Raw genomic sequence first — 27,285 nt, 5'->3', positions numbered from 1 at the left:
ATAGGACTACGGTAGTTAATGACTTATATATCAGTTCTAAAGCCAGTACAAGATCTAGAGGGAATCTGCAATTTTTGTATACCAATGCTAGAAGCATTCGAAATAAGAGAGAAGAATTTTTGGCATTAGTCAGTGAAATCTCACCAAAAGTTGTAGGCATTAGTGAAACTTGGCTGTCAGCAGAAGATGTGGTCACTGGAATTGAATGTGATGGGTACACTATTTTCAGGGAGGATAGAGCAGATAGAACAGGGGGAGGAGTACTGTTGATGATAGCTGATGTGTTGCAGCCAAAGAAAGTAGTATATCATGATGATAGACATGTGAATAAGAGTTCATTTGAGGCAGTCTGGTGCGAAATAGCGACCAACGCAACCAAATATACAGTTGGATGCTGCTATAGGCCAGGGAGTACGGGGGGAGATATTGAATTCATGCATCAGCAACTTAGTGCAATGAGTGAAGGCTTGGTGATTATTATGGGGGATTTTAATTACAGTGATATCAATTGGAAGGAGGAAATATCACGTAGCAAAAAGGAAATGGAATTCATACATCTTCTACGAGATAATTACTTGAAACAGCACGTAACTGAAGGGACACGTGGTGTGAGAGTGTTGGACCTGGTTATTGGTTCAGAGGTTATATGCATAAGTAAGGTGTCCTCGTTACCTCCAGTTGGTGAAAGCGATCATGTGGTATTGACTTGGGAGGTTGCAAAATCTGTGGATTTTTCTATTAAGAAGGGGTATGTACGGAACTACAGGTTAGGCAATTATAACAAGCTTCGGAGTGAGCTTGCAGCCATCCCATGGCAGAACATATTGCAAGGGAAAGATGTTAGCAGTGCTTGGGATAAAATCAGCGGGTATCTGAGGAAAGCAATATCAGATTGTGTCCCCATGGTTAGGAGGTCAAACAAGGCAGGCATTAGATGGATGAGCAGTAGTATCAAGCTTGAACTGCAAAAAAAGAAAATGTTATGGGGAATTTACAAGGAGAAAGGCGATCAGGACACCCATGAGCAGTACAAGGCTCAAGCTAGGAAAGTTACCAGCATAGTAAGAAAAGCTAAATCAGATTATGAGAGGACCTTAGCCAAAGAGATCAAGGGTAATCCCAAAGAGTTCTTCCGCTATGTGGCAAGTAAGAGGAAGAATGACTTCGGAAGGATAACCTTAGTGGGTGCTGATGGTATTGAGGTGACAAAATCAGATGTAATAGTCGAGTTACTGAGTGATCACTTTTCAAAAGTCTATCACCCAAGTGAGGATATCTCTATACCTACAGCAATACCTAATGTGAGAATTGAAGCTAAAGAATCAGAGGTATTAAATATATTGCAAAACTTAAATGCAAACACTGCGGTAGGCTTAGATGGAATATCAGCTCGGGTGTTGCGTGAATGTGCAAATGAATCGTCAACCCCTCTCACCTGGATATTTAACTTAAGTTTGAACTCTGGTATGGTCCCTAGGGAGTGGAAGTTAGGCAAAGTGGTTCCTTTGCATAAGGGTGGCTCTAAAACTGCGGTATTGAATTACAGACCAATCACCATCTCAGGAGTAGTGGTAAAAGTATTGGAAAAGTTGGTTAAAGACAAAATTCAAGAATGGGTGGATCAGGATATGATACTCTATAGAGGCCAACATGGTTTTGTTAAAGGTAGATCCTGCCTTAGCAATCTATTAACTATTCATAATAGAATAACATCTGAGTTGGACAAAGGAACTGGCTACACAGTGGTACTTCTGGATTTTGCTAAGGCTTTTGACAGGATACCCCATAGAACACTGTTACGCAAATTGGAGCAGATGGGAATGGATATTAAATTGGTGATATGGATAGGAGAATGGCTCAGGGAGAGATACCATAAGGTGGTGCATGGAGGAGCCGAGTCCAGAATGAGGCAGGTGACCAGTGGTGTGCCTCAGGGCTCTGTGCTTGGGCCAATGTTGTTTAATTTGTATATAAATGATATAGGAAACGGCTTAAAGGGAGATAGTCAGTTGTTTGCTGATGATGCAAAGTTGTGTAGTGCAATAAAAAATCAAGCTGATGTTGAAAGTTTGCAGGAGGATTTAAATAAGCTGGTAAAATGGGCAAAAGAAAATGGATGTCAGTTCAATGTGGAAAAGTGTAAAGTCATGCATTTTGGGATTAAAAGATTACCAGCTGTGTACTACATCGATGGAAAGGTACTCCAAGAGATTGATGAGGCTAGGGACTTAGGGGTATTGGTAGATAGGGAGATGAAGTTCAGAGGACACATTGCTAAGGTGTCCAAGATTGCACATAGGATTACTTGGTTGTTGAGGAACACACTGACATCCAGAGATAAAGAGGTTATTATTCCCCTTTATAAAGCATTGATACTTCCACATTTGGATTACTGTGCTCAGGTCTGGTCACCTGGATTCCTTGGAGATGAGGAGGCTGTGGAGAGGGTTCAGAGAAGAGTGACCAAGTTGGTGCGTGATATAAAAAATGCTCCCTACATTGATAGATTGAGAGCTTGTGGATTGCAGAGATTGGTTGATAGGCGAAGAAGAGGGGATATGATAGAAACATTCAAATTACTAAAAGGTTTTTATAGGATTGATGCAGGGGAAATGTTTCAGCTGTGTGAAAGTGATGGAAGAACAAGAGGTCATCTCTGGAAATTAAAGAAGAGTGTGGTTAACAAAGGTGTCAGAACAAGGTTTTTTGCCTGGAGGGTGGTGAATGAGTGGAATTCATTGCCTGACTTAGTTGTGAGCTCTTCGTCTGTAAATGAATTCAAGAAGAGATATGACAGATATTGTTTTGCTAGTTTGGGTCTCCCGCGATGAGTCTACTGACTCCATGGAGATACCCGTAATAATAATAATAATAATAATAATATCTAAATAACAGTAATATCTGACACATACCAAAATAAAAAAAAATAATAAAAATAAATAAAATAAAATTTTTAAACCACCGAATATTTTTGTTGCCTTTTGCCCTGTCAGGGAAATCTTCATTATCACCTCTCCTAAGGATAAGCTTCCATTGATGTTTTACAGGCTTTTAAACAATTACTTGCTCTAGTGACTTATCTTATTTTGGACAAACAAGTTCTTCAAGATGAATAAAAGCAAGTATTAAATTAAATATCATGAACCTGAGTAGTCCATACTTGTTGAGCACGCTATCTCCACTAAAAACAGAGTTAAATGGAACAAGACAAGAACCCTCCATAAAAGTTGTTTCATCACAGAACTTCTTAATAAAAAAATGTGTGACATATTACTCCACTGTCCTATCTTAAAAAGATCTTCGTATATACCACTTTATGTGAGATAGTACTTTTTTCAAATCAGTTAATCTTTCCCACTTTTATATCTTATTTATAATTTATTTTTCACATTGTTTTCCCAGTTAGAAAAATACTGACTGTTTTAGTTGTCTTACGTAAATAAGCCCATAAGGTGGCATTTTTTTCTAATATTCTGTTATTGTTTGAATGTCTTTCATAATTCTGTACCAAACATGCCTATAATACTGGAAGTTTATTTTTCACTTGGTTAGACTATAAAAAATTTAGTTTAATCCTTTATCCAAGTGTAGGCAAACAAAGTTTGCGCCTGAAGTATCTTCAGGACTGAGGCAACTTGTAGTAAAGGTGGACCAAGTTCTCATCACTCCTTGTCTCAGTATCTCCCATAATGCAAAGCACATCTCCTTGCGGACATGTATAATGCTATGCATTAAGGGAAGGGCAACTACCCAGACTAGTTTCCCATTGTATAAGTGTGGGGATATCTCTAAAAAAACTCATAAAATCCCCCGGATCACCCAATAATGAGTGACCTGCAGGATCAGAAAGTCTGCATTGTTCACCCTGCCACTGAGAACTCTGAGAACTGGTTGACTCTACACCGTGACAGGCTCCCCCACCACCGAGCAAAGCTGCTCATTTGGAAGGGTAACAGGTCTCGTCAGTAGGAGCCAGACCCACAAATCATGATACTAAGGCAGAGGCAATGGAGAGGTCATATTTACCTATAGAGTTGCCAAAAGGTGTATCACCTTATTATTAAATTACTCTGGATTTAGAGAAAGATGTTGGAAGTTTATTTTCTGCAAACTTTGTTTGCCTACACTTGGATAAAGGATTAAACTAAATTTATTATAGTCTAACCAAGTGGAAAATAAACTTCCAACATCTTTCCCTAAATCCAGAGTAATTTAATAATAAGGGCAAAAGTATGGATCAACAAAAAATGGGAACAGAATAAGCTCATAAGAAAAAAGTCCAATTTAGTGAATCTACAAAATCTCTACCCCAATAAAAGCTGTTATAGAGAATCACTCAAAAATGAACTAAAAAAGTTAAACACAGCTACTACCATCAGTGATACTAATGAAATATTAACAAAATGTATCTTGAATTGTGCACTAGGAATAGGAGGTGTAAAAAGGCACCAAAGAGTGGAAAAACTAAGATTTGATGAAGTGGAAAAACAGGAAGCCTTAGATCTGATGAAGAAAAGAAGAGATATGAAAACAGATTTGAATGACACCAATAAAATAGAATATGCAGAAATTTGTAAAACTATATGTAAAAGGATGAAACATGAACTTAGATCGTATAATACTAGGAAAATTAAAGAAACAATAGTAAACAATATCTTGTATAGTAATATAAAGGTAATATATATAATAATATGAAGGTCCTAAGACGAACATTATCAGTTGGAAAAAAGGAAATAGCTGCTGTAAGAGGAAAAAATGGTGAACTTATAAAAAATAGAGATGCAATAATCAAAAGAATTCAGGAATTTTATTCTGAACTCTATGAAGACAAAGACCGGGACATCCAAGAATCATTTATGGATAACTCGAGTAAGGAAGAGCATGATGCCCCCTGAGATCTTACAAAGTGAAGTGGAAATGGCACTGCGGGAAATGAAGAATGGAAAGGCCCCGGGAGAAGTAAAAAAGCAATAAGGAAGAAATTAAAAACTACAGACCATAAGACTACTCCCCACCATATATAAAGTTTTCACAAAAATTATAAATAATAGAATAAAATCTAAACTTGAGGGAATGCAATCGTGTGAACAAGCTGGATTTAGAAAGAATTACAATACTTTGGACCATATTCACACATTAAGACAGCTCATTGAAAAATCAATTGAATACAATAAACCCTTATGTCTGGCCTATATAGACTATGAAAAAGCACTTGATTCAGTTAAAACATCTGTAACAACACTAAAAGCACTTGAAACCCAGGGAACTGAGAAACCACATATTGAAACACTAAAACATATTTGCAATAATGCAACTTCTGTAATTAAATTATATAAAAACAGTGAAAAGTTGCCAATACAAAAAGGCATCCGACAAGGTGACACCATATCTGCAAAATGATTTACAGCTGCACTATAGGAAGTCTTTAGAAGTCATCATCATCACCATCGTCAAATTCCTGCCATGTACCCTCAAGGGGTGTACAGGATATGATAGTACTACATGAAAAAAAATGTACATCATTACTAACTTCCTATCTACAATTTTCCTCCAAATCAACCACAATATCATCTGCAAATTTCAGATGATGCAGCATTTCTCCATTTATGTTTATTCCCAATCAAAACTTCTAAAGACCATCGTTTTTTTTTTAATTAAAAAAAAAAAAAAAAAAAAAAAGATGGTCTTTAGAAGTCTTGATTGGGAATAAAAAGGAATAAACATAAATGGAGAAATGCTGCATCATCTGAAATTTGCAGATGATATTGTCCTAATAGTAGATAATCTTGAAGATTTAGAAGAAAGGTTAAATCGGCTAAATGAAGCCTCCAGAGTAATTGAATTAAAAATAAATAGAGAAAAAACAAAAATAATAATGAATAAATATATTAGCCATAGAACTGTCAAAGTTGAAAACCATGAAATAGAACAAGTTAATTCATATGTATATTTGGGCCAATTGTTATCTTCTGAGGAGTGCCAAAGAAAAGAGATTGAACAAAGAATTCACTTTGGATGGATGGCTTATGGGAAAATGAGAGACATATTCAGAAGTGACATCCCTATGAGTCTAAAAAGGAAAGCTTTCGACCAGTGTATACTTCCTGTCCTAACATATGGAGGAGAAACATGGACTTTAACAGAAGCCCTAAACAAAAAGCTGAGAACAACACAACATCGCACGGAAAGAAGAAGTATGCTAAAAATAACATTAAGAGATAGGAAGGCAAATACTTGGATAAGATCTCAAACAGGTATCATGGATATTGTAAAACACATTGAACAGGCTAAGTAGAGATGGGCTGGCCATATTGCCAGATGCAGTGATGGGAGGTGGACTAGAAAAACAACAGAGTGGAGACCAATGGATGGAGCAAGACAAAGAGGAAGACCGAGAAGGTGGAGGGATGAACTGGAACAAATTGCAGGAGTGAGATGGATGGGAGAGGCAGAAAACTGAGTGATCTGGAAAATCATGGGAGACCTACATCCAGCAGTGGACAGAAACAAATGGCTGAAGAAGAACACCTTTTGGCAACTTGTATAAGTAAATATGACCTCTCCATTGCTTCTGCCTTAGTATCACCACTTCTGGGGTCTGGCTCCCACTGACGCGACCTCAATAAAGGTCGAAACCGGTCTGGGAAATGGACTTTCCCTTAATGCATAACATTATACATGTCCGCAAGATGTGCTATGCATTATGGGAGATACTGAGACAAGGAGTGATGAGAGTTTGGTCCACCTTTACTACAGTTACCTCAGTCCTGAAGATACTTCAGGCGCAAACTTTGTTTGCCTACACTTGGATAAAGGATTAAACTAAATTTATTATGCCTGTAATACTCTGCCAAAAATTATACAAATAAGTTTTAATGTAAGTATCCCTCCATTTGTATAGTTATTATGTTAACTTACAGTATACTGAAAACAAGTGTGTATACGAGGGTGGTCTGAAAAGTTCTCACCCTCGACCATAGATGGCAACACTATCGGCAAGATTTTTTTCTTTTTCTAAGTTGGTACATTTGTCATAAGCATCCATGTGAAATTGCAAGTCATTCTATCAAGTAGTTTGTTTCATACAGCTGTCTGAAGCAAAAGTGCTGTCTGTATCCCTTGAAATGAATAAAATTAAGTATCGTGCGGTTATAAAATTCTTTGCAAAAGAAGGTTTAATGCCATGGGAGTTCAGAAATGTTTATATGCACTGTTCTCCTTTGTTTTCGACAATTAAGAAATGGGCTGCCAAGTTTAAACACGGCCATACCAGCCTTGAAGATGATCCACATGAAAGATCCAAAAAGTGAAACAACACCAGAAATCGTTGATCAAGTGCACGATATGGTATTGCATGACCGGCAAGTCAAAGCGCATGAAATTGCTGAGACTATATGAAATTAAAAAAAATGTGTACGATGTATTTTGCATGAAGAATTGCAAATAAAAAAGCGTTGAGCAAGATGGGCGGCCTGCTTGCTCACAGCAGATCAAAAACACACTCGCATGAAAATCTCTGAATAGTGCTTGGAGCATTTTAATAAGAATAAAATTGATTTTGTGCATCAATTTATTACTATGGATGAGACTTGGATTCACCATTACACATCAGAATCCAACAAGCAGTCAAAATAGTGAACAGAAGTGCCAAAGAAGACGTCAGTTCCATCAGCAGAAAAGGTCATGGCATTAGTGTTTTGGGATGCTAAAGGCATTTTGTTTATTAATTATCTTGAAAACAGTAAAACAATAACCGTTGAATATTATTCTGTTCTTTTAACCAGACTAGACAAAAAAATTCATGAGAAAAGACCTGGTTTGCAGAAGAAAAAAATCATCTTTCATCAGGACAATGCACCTGCCCACAAAAGTGTTTTGGTGATGGGAAAATTAAGGGATCTGCACTATGAATTGTTGGAACATCCACCCTATTCCCCAGATTTGGCTCCCTCTAAAAAACTCTTCCTTGCTGGTCAGTGTTTTTCTTCAAATCAAGAAGTGACTGCAGCTGTAGACGGGTATTTTGCAGATCTTATTGAGAACTACTACAGGAATGGGACAATGGCCCTGGAACATCGCTGGAATAAATGTATTAGTCTTAAGGGAGATTATGTTGAAAAATAAAAATAATTCTGAAATTATAAATTCGTTTTTTCATTGTTAGGCCGAGAACTTTTCAGACCATCCTTGTATATGAATGCTGCTGTCATACAAACAAGCAACCGAATCCACCTAATGGCATTGATGGAATATTTCCATTACACACTAAAGTAGTTCTGATATTCTATCATCAACAATAGTTTCCAGATGTTTGTTGTTTTGAAGCATGACAACTGAACGCTTGTTGCCATCCTTCAAGGATATCTAATCATATACCCATTAAATATAAAAACCTACCAATGAGCAATATGGATCATTCAGTCTGTAATCAAGTGTCAGGGTCTGCAGCATCTTAAATAAGGCATGATGGTCATATTTGCAAGGATCAGCAGAAATAAACTCATCCATTCCATGCTTTCGAGCACGATCTGCATCTATTTAAGTAAACAAGGACTGTAAATATGGGTTTTTTAAAACATAAGCTAGTTTTGTTATAACTACATAATACACAAAATCTAAAAATCTACAATTTTTTGTATCTGAGAAACATTTTATAGGCTTTATGCATAGCATTCAATCAAGTATAGGCATTCACACTTATAACACAACTGGATTTTGCTCTCCAGGTGGAACCTCATCCTTCAAGAACATGTGCTAAGTGTATAGGAGTCACAGAAAGAAGAGAGCAGCTTCAAGTTCATTATCTGTCCATTAACTCGCAAAATAATTTATTGCAGAATACTCGAATCTTGTGAAACAACACATTTTGCTTGAGAGGCAATCTGCAAAGAATCTTGCAGTAATAGTAGATTCCACAACTCTTCCCATATTGAACAAACAACATTTCTTTTGAGTACTTTTAAAAGAAATACAGTATGAGATTCAAGAAAGATTGTAGCAACAAAAGAAGGAAGAAACTGCTCACTGATACATTGAAAGAATATGCTATTCCTCTTAGTCATTATACAGCTCAAGTCTACAATAATGGGCCAAATATGGCCAGAAAATACAATGCAGCACAAGCAAAAATAAAAGAACAATGTTCAACAGCAATTCTTTCACCTTGAGGTTGTCACACGTTCAACTTATGTGGAAATGATGCTCCTGAATGCATGCTGAAGCAATCAACTTTTTCTTTGGTTATTCCTTAGCAGTGGGAATTACTACAAAACCATATTGATTGTTTTCTTCATGGTATGTCTGAAACAAGATGGTCAGATTATGAAGAATGAGTAATGCCTTTTGAAGTTAACTAGCATAGATATGTGCAACAAGGTCATCCAAGCTAGAGATGCCACATAGGATGGTTACGCAGCAACCATAGACACTCTATTCACAGAGCTGACAAAACTTCAAAACAACTGGAAATGCATGTAGAATGAAGACAAAAAGGTTACGTCAAACCTAAATATGGAAATAAAAACTCTCCCATAGATGTGGAGATAGATGGAAGAGGGCAAGGTCACATGACGATGGCATATCTGATGCTAACTTGGAAGACATGAACGACACAGATGATACTCCAGAAAAGGCCTACTTCATAAATTGTGTGTTTTACTGTTTGGCAGACAATGTTATAGCAGGATAAAACTGTCTGCTTCAATGCAGTTAATCAGTTCACAGAAAAATTTGATATCTTGTGGAAATATCTCACCATGTGGAAAGACTTACGTTTTTGTCATACATGTTGACTGGATTTTAACAGTATAGATGTGAACACAGATTGATAAGAAAATGTATGAGAAATTTTAGAGTGCAACACAAAGACTAAAGTCCTAATTAGGCACCATCTAAGTTGGAAAAAAAAAAAAAAAAACGAGACAGAAAGCAAGTATTAATTTCGTCTCAGGATGACTGTCTCCCAAATCTTTGGTAGATTTATACAGCCATACTGTATTTGTTGAGGTTTGGAGTAAGTTACAAGGCTTCTGTTGATTCCACGAACAACCTCTCTGACTTGTAAAAGTTTCTGTGCAGCACTTTTTTTTTTCCCCAATCGATCCTGTGTGTGGGGATATCCAAAGCATGGTCTGCTAGACCCAACTCCATAGTGAAAGTGCCAGATATATTTTTTGTGTTCACTGAGGCAGATGTCCACAGTTCTTCCTTGTCTCTCCATAGTAGGCTTGATGAAATGAACAGAGCACTTTATAGACTCCTGGATGTGATAAAGGAGTGAATCTGTCCTTAGGTGAATGGATGAGAGTTGCCAATTTCACATAAGGTTTAAATACGGTGTGTAGCTGGTGTTTGTTAAGCACCCTAGATATCTTTTCAGATGTGCCTTTAAAGTATGGGATAGTGACAGTTTTTGTTGAAGTCTTCTGTGGGACAGTGGATTTCTGGGAAGTATTTAGTATTTTATCTATTTTATGAGGATTATAGCCACTGGTAAAGGTGTGACATCGGTAAGAAAGTTCAGCTGTAAGAGCAATGTCATTGGAACAAATTGCTCTAGTTCTATGGGTTAGTGTTTTTAGAATACCATATTGCTGAGATGGGTGATGGTGGGATTGTTTGTGTAAATATCTCCCTGTATGTGTGGGTTTTCTATAAACCGAGAATGGTAAGGAACCTTCTGGAAGACGTGATTAGTGTGTCCAGGAAGGAGAGACAGTCATTGGTTCTAGTTCCATTGTAAAGTGGATTTTTGGGTGCTGGCTATTTAAATATCTTAAGAATGTATACAATGTGTCTGGGCCATGTGGCCAAATAGCAAACACTTCATCAACATAGCGTAGCCAGAGACTAGGTTCGAGAATGGCTGTACTGAAAGCTAGTATTTCCAGATGTTCTATGTAGAAGATGACTAAGGGGGAAGAAGAGGGGGGGATTCCATAGCTGTACCATCTAATTGTTTGTATATTTCCCCTTTCCATATGAAATAACCTGCCTGTACCGTGAATTTCAATAGTTGAAATATATCAGGGGGAAATTGTGAATTTAGTAAATTAAGGGTTTCAGTTAATGGTACATTCGTGAATAGTGAGGTGATATCAAAACTCACCATTAAGTCCGAACTTTTTAAGGTGTGGTTTTCTAAAATACTTTTTACGTGGGTAGAATTTTTTAACAAAAGAGGAATAATTGTTTGTGAAAGTGGATAGTAGTTTGGCTAAATGTTCAGGTTTAGCAAGTTTATATGTAGGATTGTTTATACTATCTACAATGGGGCATAAAGGTGTACCTTGTTTTCTTTGTTTGTGTGCTCTGAAGATGATGGATAGAATACCAGCAAAATATTAGCAATTAAGTCAATAAATAAGTTATTTTCTTATCTGTGTTCACATCTACACCATTAAAATCCAATCAACATATCTCACCATGTCTGAAAGTGATGTGGAGAGAAAAGCTATATCTTTGCCAGAGCAATATCCTGCTGACCATAATGGTAATGATTTTGGAGAAGAAATGCAACATTTATTTTCAGCATCAAGCAAAGTTTGTAAATGCACAGTTAAAGTCATTTGATCTATTGAACTTGTTAACAGAGTACAGACTTGGTGACTTGTTTTCAAATGTTTGTGTTAGCTTAATAATACTATTAACAATTCCAGCATCAGTAGCTTTGAGAGAGAGATTGTTTAGCAAACACAAGCTAATTAAGAATTATTTAAGGTCTACAATGTCCCAGGAAAGTCTTGTGGATTTGGCCAGGCTAAATGTTGAATCAAACATTTCCAAAACAATTAATTTTTGCTGTGATTCAAAATTAATTAATAAAAATTTGAATCGCAGCAATAAAAAATTAATGCTGTGATTCAAATATTTCACAAAAAAAGGCCAGTAAGGAAAGCACTTTTTTTTTAAAGTAATTGGTAATTTTATCTACCTTTTTTACTAACACTTGTCTTCTGTATTTATAAAAGGATCTGTATTGAAGCAGAAACAAAGATGTTTAAAATCAAATGTGATATCTCTTTTCTGATCCTCTTATTTTATTTATATTTATCGTGGAGGGAGTATAAGAGCATAAGGCTTTAAATGCAGAAAACTAACAGTGCACTAAACATCACCCCTCTCTCATCTTCCAAATGCTCTTTGACCCTTATATGCTATACCTCATGGCATAAAACTGTAGTGGATAAAAACAGAATGACTAATGGAGAAGGGAAGAATCCCAAAAGAAACTTTGCATCCCATGATAAAATTCCTCTCAGAGGCCCTGCACTCAAATAGAGCAATAATGCTGCAGGTAAAGAAGAAGAAGAGAGGGCTATGTAAACATCTCTTGGTAACTTCAATCAGAGTAATGCTGAAGCCAGATGCAAGATATCCGAGATCGAGTGTCATTATTACTTGAAGATAGTAGTAGGGAAGTAAGGTCAGATAGTAGTGAATTTAAGTGGATGTCATTAACACTAACTCATCCACAAACTCATGTTCCTCAATCAGCTAAGCATTGTACTATATTTCAGGAGTTTGCTCCATGTATACAGAATATGGTAATAGCTGACGAGTCGCTACTGTGTAGTAATCCAAAATTTAATGCATGCAATCTGCAATAACAAACATAATTCTGATATCCCATTAGGGTCGGGTGAAGAGATTTTCAAAAAAAAAAAAAAAAAAAAAAACACATTTTGAATTTCTCAGCAATTAAAAAAAAAAGGGACAAAAATGGGACACTTCTGGTATGCTCCATATAAAAATGGAATAACATATAATTACAGTATACAGGACTGAAGTGTGCATTATAATTATGGAGTATCAGCATTATCATTATTATTCTTCTTCTTCTGCAGCTTCTCCCACTTAAGTGGGGTCACTGTTGATAATGAGTCTCCTCCACATCCTCCTGTCTTGGGCTGTCACCACATCCAAGTTCTTCATCCTCAAGTCCTCTTCTACCAGCTCCCTCCATCTCTTCTTTGGCCACCCCGCTTCTGCCTTCCTTGCACATCCATCTGCGCATGACCCTTCTTCCCACATATTCGTCCTCCCTCCTCATCACATGACCAAACCATCTCAACCTAGCCTCCTGTATTTTCGCTCCTAAGTTTGTAACTTTCACTGTTCCCCTGACATAGTCATTTCTCAGACGATCCTTTCTGGTCACATCGCACATCCACCTAAGCATTCTCATCTCTGCTACTTCCATCCTGCTGATGTTATTTTTCCTCAGGGCCACAGTTTCTCAGCATATGTCATAGCTGGCCTCACTAGTGTCTATAGATTTTGCCTTTCAGATTGATCAGCACCCTCTTATCGCATAACACTCCGGCCATCTCCCTCCAGTTCCTCCAACCCGCTTGTATCCTGCATCCCACTTCCTTCTCAGCTCCTCCATCTTCTTCCACTGTTGAACCTAAGTATCTAAAGTCTCTCACCTTCCTGATGACATTTCCTTCCAGCTCCAGATCTGTCTCCTGTCCACTGCGCAACACATATACTCTGTCTTACTTCTGCTCAGTCTCATACCTCTCTCTTCCAGTACTTTTCTCCATCTTTCCAGTTTAGTTCCCACTTCTTCTCTTGAATCTGCACACAGCAAGATGTCATCTGCATACAACATTGTCCAAAGCGCATCTTCTCTCACCTCCTCTGTTACCACCTCCATCACAATATTAAACAGAAACGGACTTAATGCTGACCCTTGATGCAAGCCAACTGTTACTTGAAAACTTTCTGTCTGTCCCAGACAGGTCCGAACACTTGTCTTCACATTTCTGTACATTTCCTGCAACAACCTGACATATTTTTCCGGCACCTTCTTCTCCCTCAGACACCTCCAGACTTCTTGCCTTGGCACTCTATCGTATGCTTTCTCCAGATCAATAAATGGCAGATGTAGCTCCCTTTGTTTCTCTCGATACTTTTCCATTATCATTATTATTATATGAAGATATTATTCCTTCCAAAAGTGTTGGAAGAAATACACAAAATGTCAAAGTGTGTCTTGATCATATTTATTGCTTTCACAGTCTTGGTGTTGAAGTGGTTCTTTTTCATCAGACCACAAAGAACTCATGAGAGAAAAAATTCTCTCTACAGCTGCATTTGTTCCTGGGATTGCTATAACAAATGCAACAACAGGCAGTATGTTTTTGTAATGGATGTGTTTTTCTTGGAGCCTTAAACATGTGAGACCACTTTTTTCCACTTCAGAGTTTGTGTGTTTCCATTCTTCCATCTTGGAGTTTACAACATTAATTATATGGCTGACTTCATCAAATAATTTATTTATATCAACAATATTGAATATTTTGATGTCAATATCAAAATATTCAATATTGTTGATATAGATAAATTATTTGATGAAGTCTGACTGCTTTTAGGCAGACTGCAACTTCAGCCCAAGTTAGTGGAGTTTGCAACTTAATCCAGTGAAATGCTTTCAATGGCTGGAAATGATAAGTCCATTTGCTTAAATATTCAAGGAAAGTATCATAAAAGAAATCAGTAGTGTCTAAAAATTCTTTTTCATCAAAGATGAGCTCATCTTTGAACTCTGAAATAATTGATGACATTTTAAATGTTTGAAAGTTCTCAGCGCTTTCCTATTTGTAATTTTTTGTCTGAGCAATTTTAATTCTTCTACCAATTCAGTTGCCGAAAAATATTTTCCCTTTCTATTTTGTTATTGCTGCTGAGAATACTTTCAGCGTTTTTTGCTTTACATGAAATAGAGCCAAAGTATTGATTGTTGATTCCTGAAAAATGATTTCAACAATGTAGGGCATCATATTTTGTGATAAAAAGTATGATCCGAGTCCTTCATACATGTCAATAATCCTATTGACAGCTGGTAGTAATGATAACCATCTTGTTTGTACACTACCTAGAACACGCCTGTATTCAATTTCTGTGAATGCACAAATTCTTCAATTCCTCTACTCTCATGGAGTAAATGTGGAAATACTGATATATTTTATTTACAATTATTTTAATATCTATCTATCACTTTAACCTGTACCTTTATACAGGATTAAGTACATAACAAGGTCAGGCACCAACTTCAAATCTCTGTGGTTTGATGTGTCCACCATAACTGACACATATTTGGCGTTTCAATTCAACTGCTATTTCTTGCATTGTGTAAGGTGCCAGGATATTCACTAAAATTGATTGGCACTTCGTTTGCCCACACGTATAAATTTCTCATTATTGCAGAGATGTAGTCCATTGACCTCAAAGAAAGGTTATGTTTCACTGCATGAAATGCAAACAAACCTTCTTGAGCTGCAAGACATTTACTTTCGTTCAGTTAATTTCCCTTTTGAATTTTTCGTGAAAACTTATGTAACATCTTGACTTTAACTGCGAGCAGCGGCTGCCAATTTATGTTTTTGCTTCATCAATTGCTGTCTTATATCAGAACAGCCTCCATGTTCAATTGAAAAAAACCGAACAATGCACAGTACATTGCAACTAGTTTGTTGTTTAGTCATCTTTCAAGAAGGGATATTCTTCTTTTAAATCCCGAGTGAAACTACACTTCCTTTTCAGCATGATAAAATCTGGATGAAATATCACCACTCACAATATATACTCGCTTTAACTTTCGCAATTACTAACAGACTGGCATAAGAAGCACAAAAATGGTATGGTAGACAACGTAACCTTGTTACTGCTGGGTTGCAGCATTTTTGTCCTATTGCAGAGAGAGTGCATTCATTTAACGGTTGATAATCATTATAGCATGCATGTTTTCAATCTCAAGCAATTACATGTCACCAGCAGAGACATCATCCTTTCCATAATCAAACATACAAGAATGAAGTCATGCCATGAATTCAAAAAAGGGACAAAACAGGAACTAAAGTTAATAAAAAGGGACAATTAGCATCCCATTAAGATTCTGTTGGGACAACAGGACCAGAGTCTAAAAAAAAAAGGGGGATAATCCTGTTAAAAAAGGAACTTCTGGTCACCCCCTACATTAGGGATTGTATCGTACTCCTATGTCAGCTCTAGTCACCAGTCACATATCTACTTTTTATTTTCTACTAATGGTGGATTATTCAACACTCAGTCTTTTCTTGGAGTATTAGGTTCTAGTGATTATGCAAAATCTTTGGTTCCTTATTCTCTGCCATCCAAGTCATCTGCATTATGTAATATTAAACAGGATACAACTGACATCAAGCTTAGTACTTTGTCATTTGCTGATGATTCTCCTGCATCACCTGTTGACTGCACTTCATATGGTGAAGAGCTGCAAGCAGTTACTGATGCCCTTTAGTGAATGTGCCATTAAAGGGCATCAGTAACTAGTTCAACGACACTTGATCGCAAATCAGTTTTCATGTCTAGTCTGCTTTCTAGGTTGAAGAGTAGTGATGCATCAGTTAACTCTTCAACAAGTACTGATTGTAATGATTCTGAATGATTATGTGAAGATAGTAGTAGGGAAGAGAGTCAGATAGTAGTGAATTTAAGTAGATGTTATCAGAACTAACTCATCCACAAACTCATGTTCATGTTGTGATCAAGATTCCTGTATGAAGAAAGGCTTGCCATTCTTTTCTGGTCCTAAAATATCTGGCCTTCATCTTATGCAAGAGGAATTGGAAGTGATCCGTTAGGAGTGTACAGAGTATGAAGACTGAATTCAGAGTGATCAATAGAGAAATTAGTACCATTGAAATTACTTTCGCTGATGTAAATAGAAAAGGATTACATAAGAGAGAGAGAGAGAGACTTTAGTAATTGAGGGAGTAATGAAAACAACAGAAGTGATAAGAAGTCAAGAGAGAATGAAAGCATAAGAGGTTGAGAGGAAATGAGATGAGAGAGAGGGGGAGTAAGAAAAAGAGTGATGAAGGAAAGTCATGAAACTGAGAGAGTGATGCAGAAGAGTGTAGAAAAGAAGGGTGTGAAAGTTGCTTATCTGGGTGTGAATGAAGTTATGAGTGGCGCGCACGCACACACACACAGAGATTCAATGATTAAGGGCATGGAGAGTGGAATGCCTGAGGAGCACATGTCTAGTGGAACAATAGAGAGAGAGAGTAACTCAATAGCGAGAGCAACATGTAAAAGAGTTGATATTGATGGTGAACATCAATAGCCTGAGCAGTAGTATTAATTACGTGGCAAAGGATTTAAGAATAATGTTAGATATCATGAAGCAAAAAAGTGTTCAAAGGGGAGATAGTGTGCATGCTGCCTTGTTTTGATAATTATGAGAATATTGAGAATTATGATTGCAAGAATATGCAAAAAAATAGATCTGGAATATGTTGATGTCTGGAGTGTGTCTAAAGGCATAAGAAAGCTGTATGCAAGAGATGGATTGCATCTGAACATGGAAGGCCATTTTCAGATGGAACGCCATAAGTGTTTGACGAGGGTGCTGTTTTCTGAGCAAGTTGCAGTATTTGGGCAGGGAAACTAAAATTGAAAAGGTTGAGTGTAGAAGGGAGAAGCTTGTATAGGGAATGTGTGTTGGTCATTATTTATCGCAGAATAATTTAGAGAACAGAGCAAATAAAAATCAGTATGAGGCTATTGGGGGCTACTGAAATTAGTAGAATGTATATCAATTGTAAAGGTGCTATGAGAACTAAAGGGAATCTACAATGTTTTTATACTAATGCAAGAAGCATTCAAAATAAGAGGGAATAGTTTTGGGCATTAGTCAGTGCAAGCTTGCCAAAAATTTACAGGCATTATTGAAACTTGGCTGGCATAAAATGTGGTTATTGGAATTGAATGTGAATTCTTTCCTTCATGCTTACACGGTAATCAGAATACATCATGAAAATTGTGGAAACAACTGCTGCATTAGAATAAAACTTTAGTTTAATATAAACCAAAATAAACATTTGACATTTTGATTTCTACATTAAGGCCATCATCTGGGGTATACACATATATATACAAAGAAACAAGTTGCACTACAATCTAGCATACAATGTAGATTGTAGTGCAGTGTATCATGGATTCTGACAAAACATCAGTGAAATCAATATTCTCTTTGAGATGAATTTGAGAAAATGCTTCTGCCTGTGGGTAAAACATACCTGAAGCCTGATAATGAACTAAGATTATGAAATGCCACTATAATTCATAAGGATCAACAGGGGATGAGCCTGCCCATCGAAGTCACCATCTAATTGGACTACCACACTCACTTCCAGGAAGTCTCATTGCCATTTGGCACTCTTTAGCAGTATGCTCGATCTACATTCCGATACAACTGATAACCTTGATGTGATATTGCAGTTACCAGCCCACTTACTTTCTAATGAGGGATTAAATGGATGCACTACTCTGCGGGTTAGTGACATCAGAGGAACAGTTGATGAGCATGTGCTCAATAACAACAACAATCTCTCCCTCTTGAACACCAGAAGCAAGATGTTCTTCCACATGCCTTCCCAAATGTTCACTGCCATTGACTTAATCTGGTCACTCTCCACTGTTCAAGTATAAAAGAATTTGTATTTGTATGAGCATTTCACCATGATATTGATCTTTTTACACATGGACACCATGTGCTACATTATAGATATTATTATTATTATTATTATTATTATTATTATTATTATTATTATTATTAAGAGAGACCTCCAGTTTTTTAACTTTCCTAGATCAAACTTTTTTTGTTGATGTTTCTAAGTATAGCTCTTTCAGTCTAAGTTTTAACTCTGTCACCAGTAGATTATCATCAGAAGCAGTATCCGCACTAGGATAGGTTTTTGTACTCTTTATAGAACTTCGAAATTGATTATTTAGCAAGTAATCAATTAGGTTTCTGAATATATTTTCATTATTATCCTGTGGTGATTGCCAAGTATATAACACTTGGGATGGGAGCTTAAACCATGTGTTTGTGATTATAAGTTCCTCTTCTTGGCAGACTTGAATAAGACAGTCTCCTCCCTCATTTCTTGTTCCCAGTCCATCCATGTTCACCAATTATATCTCCACTTCTACCTTTCCCAACTTTAGCATTGAAATCACCCATGATGTTACTATGATATTTCTTACTATGATATTTCTTTGTATTTTTCATTAGTTCTTTTAATTGAGCATAAAATTCTTCAATCTCGTTATCGTTCTTGTCAGTAGTAGGGACATATACCTGTATAAGAGTAATGTCTAGTAGCTGACCTTTCAGTTTGAATATCATCATCCTATCTGGGATGAAGGTCAAGAGTGACTTATTGGCATCTTTGTTTAATATTATTCCAACTTGCCATGTAGTCAAAGAACCGTCTGAAATGTCCTTTGACTTGCTTGACTAGGGTATTCTCATAATCTGATTTAGCCTTCCTTACTATGCTGTAACCTTTCTAGCCTGAGCTGTGTGCTGATCACCTTTCTCCTTGTTGATCCTCCATGGGAATACATTCCAATATTGCTTCCTTCAGATACCTATTGATTATATCCCATGCAACGCTAAAATCTTTCCCAAGCAATTTTTTATGCCATGAAATGGCAGTAAGTTGCCCCCGAAGCTTGTTATAATTACTTAACCTGTAGTTCCATATATACCCCTTCTTAAGAGAGAGATCCATAAATTTTGCAATCTCCCAAGTCAATAACATTTGATCACTTTCCATGGACAACTTACTTATGCATATGTAAATCTTCTGCATCTATGACCAGATCCAACACTCTCACACTCTGTGTGACTTCATTTATGTACTGTTTCAAGTAATTATCTCTTAGAAGGTGTATGAATTCCATTTTCTTTTTGCAATGCGATTTTATCTCTTTCCAATCAATATCACCATAATTGGTTGTTGTGTGGTTATAGTCTTTCGGCTGTTTAGGGGCAGCTATATATATGCCACCATCTAGGAAAATGATTATGAACAAGGTGGTTTCCCATTGCCTTCCTTGCCGTACTATATCCTATGACTGTAGTCTGTGTGTTCACAGAACCTGACTGTCTGTTTGCGGGATGAAAAATCCTAGATAAACTGGTGGAAAAAACCCTGCTGTCCACACCCAAGACATGGCTTGGCTGAGGAAGATCCTTAAGCTCCTAACGTTGTCAACGGGAATTGAACCTAGGACACTTCTTCCCCAGGCATATGGTTGTGAAGCACATACCCACTAGGCTTACTGTGTGGGCATTGCCATAGTTAAAATCCCCCATAATAATTACTCGACCTGCACCCATTGCACTAATTTGCAGATGCATGTCTTCACCAACCCTTGTATCCCCCTGGTCTATACAACAAGCAACTGGGTATTTGGTTCCTTCAGTCACTATTTCACACCTGATCACCTCAAATGAACTACCATTCACATGTCTATCTTGATGTCCTAATTTTTTTTTGGCTTCAGCGCACCCCGCCCCCATTCTACATTCTCTATCCTCCTTGAAAATACGGGAGGTGAAATTTTGGGGGAAGGAGAGGGATATGATAGGATAAGATCAGGGGTGGGAGATCCCATCATATCCTTCTCAGGGGTGGGAGTACTCCCACCCCCAATCTTATTCCATCATATCCTTCTCCTTTCCCCAAAATTTCTATCTTTCATCTCCCTCCCAAAGAATTCTCTCTGCTCACCCTTAAAAAACCCAGATTTAAAATTCACACACCTTTTGCCTCACCGATAGTTCTCCCACATCTCTCTATCCCCACATTTCCAACCCCCCCCCCATTCCTTTCAGTCACACTTTAACAGCAGCAATCGCCATACACTGGATGCCGCTGAATAAGAAGACAACCAGCAACATCCTACAAAGGTATATCTGAATTATTATTCCTATATATCTATCTTTAAAACATCAGTAATGCCCCTAAAAATTGAGTAAAAAACCAATGGCATTATAAAAAATGGTATATCTAAACAAAAATAAGCTAAATAGCTATAAAAATAATATTTATTTAGAGGAGTAATATGGAAATTTCTCCAAAAATAATACCTACAGTAACTAGTGGTATTTCCCAAGGGTCTGTTTTGAGTCCATTGTTGTTTATTTTGTATGTAAATGATATCTGGAGAGGTCTGAATGGTGGTATGCAGTTGTTTGTAGATGATGCAAAGTTGGGAGAGCTATCAGGAGTAGAGTGGATGCGGTAGCTTTGCAAGAGGACTTGAATACACTGGCTGAATGGGTAAATGAGTGGGGATTTCAATTCAATGTTGCAAAGTGTAAGATTTTTGAAATTTGGGAAGCAGAGATGGGATGTAGAGCACACAATTGGTGGAAATATCTTGGAACAGGTAGAGGAAATGAGAGATCTGAAAGTGATTGTAGACAAGGACATAAAATTTTGGGGCCATGTTACTAAAATTGTGAGGACAACACAGTGGATAATAGGAATGATGCAGAGCACACTGACTTGTAGAAGCAAGGATATTATGGTTCTTTGTATAAGGGTTTGATCAGGTCACGTATGGATTTCTGTGCATAAATTTGGTCACCTAGTTTTCAAAACGATGAAGATGTATTTGGAAAGGGCTCAGAGAAGATTGACTAAGCTGAGTATGAAGACAGATCAACAAAATGCAATTTTCAGAAATTGGTGGATATGGATGAAGATAGGAAGAGAAAAAGAGGTCATCCCTGGAAGCTGCATAAGGAGAGTATGGGCAAGGTGGTGAGGAGCAGTTTTTTTGCATGGAGAGTGGTGAGTGAGTAAGTGGAATTCACTTCCCAAGAGCATGTTGAGTGCAGAGACAGTGAACATATTTAAGGCACAGTATGATAAACTATGTATAATAGTGGACCTCTCACGATGAGTCTTTGAAAGCATGGAGGTATTTTATAATAATAACATCAAACAGATACACATACAAAGAAAACTGAGACAAAAACATATCACTTACATCTTGCATTTGGTGAAGTATTGACAAACCAAAATTTGCATTAGTAAATAGAGACTTTTTTTTTTAATATAGTGCACAAATTATAGTTATCATTGCTCACAACATGACATGTCGTATTTGTGCACCTTAATTTATTTTTGGAAACTGAATGTAGTTCACAAAAATTTGAAAAAGTAGAATAAATATATTTCTTAATCAATTCATTTGAAAAAAAAAAAAAAAAAAAAAAAAAAAAAAAAAAAAAAAAAAAGGATTTCCAACTCTGGAGAAAAACACATAGATGACTCACTGATTCATTTCAATTTCAAAAAACTGATGTGAAAATACCATAATTTTTGTCTTATATGCACTAATTCAAAAAAAAAAAAGTGAAAAAAAAAAAAGGAGTAATAAATACAGTCTTCTTCTTCTTCTGCAGCTTCTCCCACTTAAGTGGGGTCACTGCTGATGATGAGTCTCCTCCACATCCTCCTGTCTGGGGCTGTCACCACATCCAAGTTCTTCATCCTCAAATCCTCTTCTACCAGCTCCCTCCATCTCTTCTTTGGCTGCCCACGCTTCTTCCTTCCTTGCACATCCATCTGCATAACCCTTTTTCCCACATATTCGTCCTCCCTCCTCATCACATGACCAAACCATCTCAACCTTGCCTCCTGTATCTTCGCTCCTAAGTTCGTAACTTTCACTGTTCCCTTGACATAGTCATTTCTCAGATGATCCTTTCTGGTCACACCGCACATCCACCTAAGCATTCTCATCTCTGCTACTTCCATCCTGCTGATGTTATTTTTCCTCAGGGCCATAATAAATACAGTATATAACAGTACATAATTAAAAATTTATTATTCTATTTAATACTGGGTCTCAGTGAATAAAAGTAAATAAACAGAGACTAGCATTTACAATTTGAGAAAACAACATCTAACTTTTTCTTTGGTATTAGTGATTCATTGATTCATGTCAATTTCAAAAAAATTGATATGTGAAAATACCATATATTTTGTCTTATCCATATATGCACTAATTCCAAATAAAAATTGTGAAAAAAAAGGAGTAATAAATAAAGTACATAATTAAAAATTTATTATTCTATTTAATACTGGGTCTCAGGGAATAAAAGTAAATAAATAGAGACTAGCATTTAGAATTTGAGAAAACAACATCTAACTTTTTCTTTGGTATTAGTTGCAAATATGGCTGACATGAGATGCACAGAATTGTCACCAATCGGTTTTTGAAAAACTGACATAAATCAATGAATCATCACTGTGCTCATTTCTACAATCAGAACTCCCATATTTTAGTATGCAAGCTGTCATTTTCTAACTTGGTTATGAAATATACTCATTCCTCCTTTATAAAATGTGATCAATGACAGAAATAACTGTCATTTCTGCATTATGTAAAGAAAACACCTAATTTCCTAGTGAAAACTTTGATTTGCTGTCATTTCACCTAAATGCAAGAAGATGGGAGGTTTAGTGTTTTTGCACATAATTTTTCTTTGTGTGTACATATTTATTGATGCAAGTGTTCTATATTAATTTTAAGATGATAAGATATCATACTGAAACAAGAGCACACTTCAGCATACCTTTCTTTTTGTTTCTTTTCAGTATATGTAAATTACTTTTTTTTTTAATGGAATTTATGATGCCATGAAGAGCATTAGTACTGTGATAACAAAATTTACATATCTAACAGATATAATGCCTCTTAGGCACATGCCTGAACACTACAGAAAAGCATCATTCCAGGAGTATATATTATTATTATTATTACCACCCCAAGACCTCATTGAGTCAAAGACTCACTTGGGAGGTCCTTTTATCACACACACAGCTCATCATACCGTATTTTAAACACATTCAAACTCTTTGCAGACACCATATTCTCAGGCAAGGCATTCCAATCATTCACAACTCTGCATGAAAAAAACCTGCCTCTCACTCCCCTACTCACACCTTCTTTATGCAGTTTCCAGGGATGACCTCTGGTTCTCCCCTGATCTCCCACTATTCTCTGTAAAACGTCTCCAGCATTGATCCTATAACAACCCCTTACCAACTTGTAGGTCTCTATCATATCTCCCCTCTTTCTCCTGTCCACCATACTCTGCAAATTACATCTTCTCAATTTTCCTCATACTCAACATTCCAGAGGTCAGAAACTACCTTAGTCAGTCGCCTTTGGATCCTTTCCAACATCTCTTCATCCTTCTGAAAACCTGGTGACCAAATCTGGGCACAATAGTCCATGTGTGGCCTAATCAAAGCCTTATACAATGGAACAAGAATTTCCCTACTGCTACACGTTAGTGTCCTCTGCTTCATTCCCAGAAGTCTTTGTGTTGTCTTCACAATTTTGGCGATGTGTCTCCTAAATTTTACATCCTTATATACTATCACCCACCCAGATCTCTTATATCCTCTACCTCCAACAATATATTCTCACCAAGAAAAAATTCTGCATCCCATCTTTGTTTTCCAAATTTTAAAACCTTACATTTTGCAACATTGAACTCACATCTCCATTTCCATGCCCAATCACTCAATCTATTCAAGTCTTCCTGTAAGGCCACAACATCTTCACTACACTTCATGGTAATATATTATGTGAAAAATCCCCTATCCATGGATGCAGTTTCAAAACTGTTCAGATAATTCAAGAGTTCACTGTATTATCATCATCATTAATCTCCTTATACAGTCATCTCTTTTTCTTAGTAAGAATGGGAAGAAATTTATCTTGTACATGAAAATGCAACAAAGTAACCATTTTGGTTACTTTGTTACATCAAGTATCAAATAAATGTTTCTTCTCAAAATAAGTAGTAAAAAATGAAAAATAACTATATATATATATATATATATATATATATATATATATATATATATATATATTTACCTCCTTGTAATCTAGAGATTGTTGAATTCTTACTAGCTAGTGGTTGTACTAAAGGAGTGGGTTTGTGAGATTGTCCTGTTGCTCTATACATAGCCATAACCCATAAGTGGCACTCGTTTTCATCATCACTAGCATACAGAACACTGTCTCCTTCTTTAACAGCATTGAAAAAAAACCGACCTCCTTCAAGTTCTAAAACAACAAAAATAAAAGTGTAGGTATAGATAATTGCAGAAAGACAAAGTGTAAAGTTTAAATGTAATGCATTAACAGTAATGAAATAATTAAACAGGACAGCAAATCAAGAAATGTATAACTTTAATTAGTAAAAAAGAAAAAAAAAGCTCAATGAAATCATCTCACTTAATCTAAGTAAATATTAAAATAAAAATGTAATAAAATTACAGGCAAAGTGGATATTAAATCCAATTATTTAACGCATAATATTCCTGCGAAACTATCCAAGTTTCATAAGTTGACCTGAGAGTTTACGAGAATACAATCCTCGGCAATCCCGGGTTGCCTTAGTTTGGACTATTTAAAACATGAGTGCTGATGAAGCATCCATATATTTCCCTTTTATTATTCCATTTGATAAAGGTTTCACTGGCCTGACAGCTGTTTCGAACTGGTTGATTCTCTTCAGAGACCATGCAGAAACCTTAAGAGAGCAAAATCTCTCTTTCAGTACTAAGGAAATCAAAATGTTAGAGAAAGAGAACCAACCAATTCAAAACAACTGTCAGGATTGTATTCTGGTAAGCTCTCAGGTCAACTTACAAAACTTTCATAGTTTCTACAAACATTTGGCTTTGAAATAATGTTGGATTTAATATCCACTTTGCCTATGTAATTTTACATCACCAAAATGAAGCCTTCTGGCTCTTACTTCAGTAATTACTTTTATGCGTGACGGCAAATCGTTCTTCTCCTTTAGCTAGTTGAACCTCTAAAGTTCTTAGCTGCATTTACCAGCTTCTTCCATTCCTTTATGTCTTGTGCATTTTCATTCCAGTTCTGAATTTCCATAAAATCTTGTAAAAAGTCAACTGGTGACGAAACATGCAGAGAATGAGAGTTCACTAATGAAAAATATATTTCAATTCCCATAGTACTGAATGAGAGTTTTTGCTCTCTGAAGGTTTCTGCCTGTATTTGAAATAAAGTTTCATATACTTTATTTCAAATACAGTAACTCCTTGTCTTACATGATTCATAGATACTCAGTTGTGATACTTCAACTTACCACTAGCAACACCATCTATCAGGTGCCTCCTTGTGAACATCATAGATGGTTAACAGAACAAAAAAGGCTTCAGTTTAGCATAGTGGTAATATAATAAAATGGAGGATGATAAGGCATATTCCGGTAATTGGACCACATTTTTTTATTAAGCTAAAAATACAATAAAGAAATAAAACCCGACAAGTTTCGTAAGTCGTTTGACTTACATCTTCAGGGGTAAAAGGTAACTTAAAGTCTAAAACACAAAAAAGAGAATTTTGTAAACATCTCTAATAATTTGGAAAACATCACTCTAGAAGAATTAACAGAAGCATTAACCCAAAGCAAAACAGGAAAGGCTCCAGGAGAAGACAATATAAACTTGGAACTTATCAAATATGCAGGACTTGAATTCTCACTCAGGTTACTTAACTTTTATATTATTATTATTATTTCGGGCGACTCCAGGGAGTCCTTAGACTCATCGAGGGAGTCCCTAAACATCGTGTCCACACAACTATATGACATTCTCACAGTATCTATCATACCTTGCCTTGAACTCGCTCACCGTCATAGCACCCACCAGACTCTGTTGGGTGCTATGACCAACTGACTCTGGCAGCTTATTCCACTCATTTACCACTCTAAAAGTAAAGAACCCAGCTCTTACACCCCTGCTAACCACACTCTTGCCCAGCTTCCATAGGTATCCCCTAGTTCTCCCACCACCAGTCCTGATCTCAAAAATATCGTCTGAATTAATCCTATAGAAACCCTTTAGCAATTTGAATGTCTCAATGATATCTTCCCTTTTCCGCCTATCGACTAGTTTCTGCAACCCACAAATCTTCAACCTGTTCTCATATGGTTCATTCCATAGACCTGCTATCATCTTAGTCACTCGCCTCTGGATCCTCTCCACCTCCTCTCCATCAAGAAGGAACCAAGGTGACCAAATCTGGACATAGTAGTCGAGATGAGGTCTTATCAAGGCTCGGTACAGAGGTACAATAACTTGTTTGTCTCTGCTCGTCAAACAACCAAGTGAGTTGATGAGCTGATTTAGCTACTTTTGCAATGTGCCACCTAAACTTCATCTCCCTATCCACCAACACTCCCAAGTCCCTGGCCTCATCAATCTCCTGGAGCATAGTTCCACCAATGTGGTATACTGCTGCTAATCTTTTCACCCCAAAATGCATAACCTTACATTTTGTCACAGACATCCATTCTCCTTAGCCCAGAACTCCAATCTATCCAAGTCATCCTGCAAGATATGATCTGGAAAGAAGAAAAATGTCTCCACAAGATTG

General features: G+C 36.7%; 1 protein-coding gene across 3 annotated transcripts in view; it reads right to left on the bottom strand.

Annotated features, from left to right (window-relative positions):
* The window catches only part of Cadps (calcium-dependent secretion activator 1), a 1,213,340-nt gene that overhangs the window by 824,250 nt on the left and 361,805 nt on the right, over positions 1 to 27,285 (bottom strand). For all 3 annotated transcript variants that reach the window (XM_090396519.1, XM_090396528.1, XM_090396537.1), the window contains 2 exons: positions 24,748 to 24,939; positions 8,398 to 8,534 (listed from right to left, as the gene is read on the bottom strand). In XM_090396519.1, coding sequence (XP_090252645.1) covers positions 8,398 to 8,534; positions 24,748 to 24,939 — 329 coding nt within the window. The remainder of the gene's footprint in view (positions 1 to 8,397; positions 8,535 to 24,747; positions 24,940 to 27,285) is intronic.

This window comes from Typopeltis vanoorti, chromosome 1 (assembly GCF_054136105.1).
Source record: "Typopeltis vanoorti isolate ZY-2024b chromosome 1, IOZ_Tvanoo_1.0, whole genome shotgun sequence".
Taxonomy (NCBI): Eukaryota; Metazoa; Arthropoda; class Arachnida; order Uropygi; family Thelyphonidae; genus Typopeltis; species Typopeltis vanoorti.
This window is presented reverse-complemented; position numbering and strand designations above follow the sequence as displayed.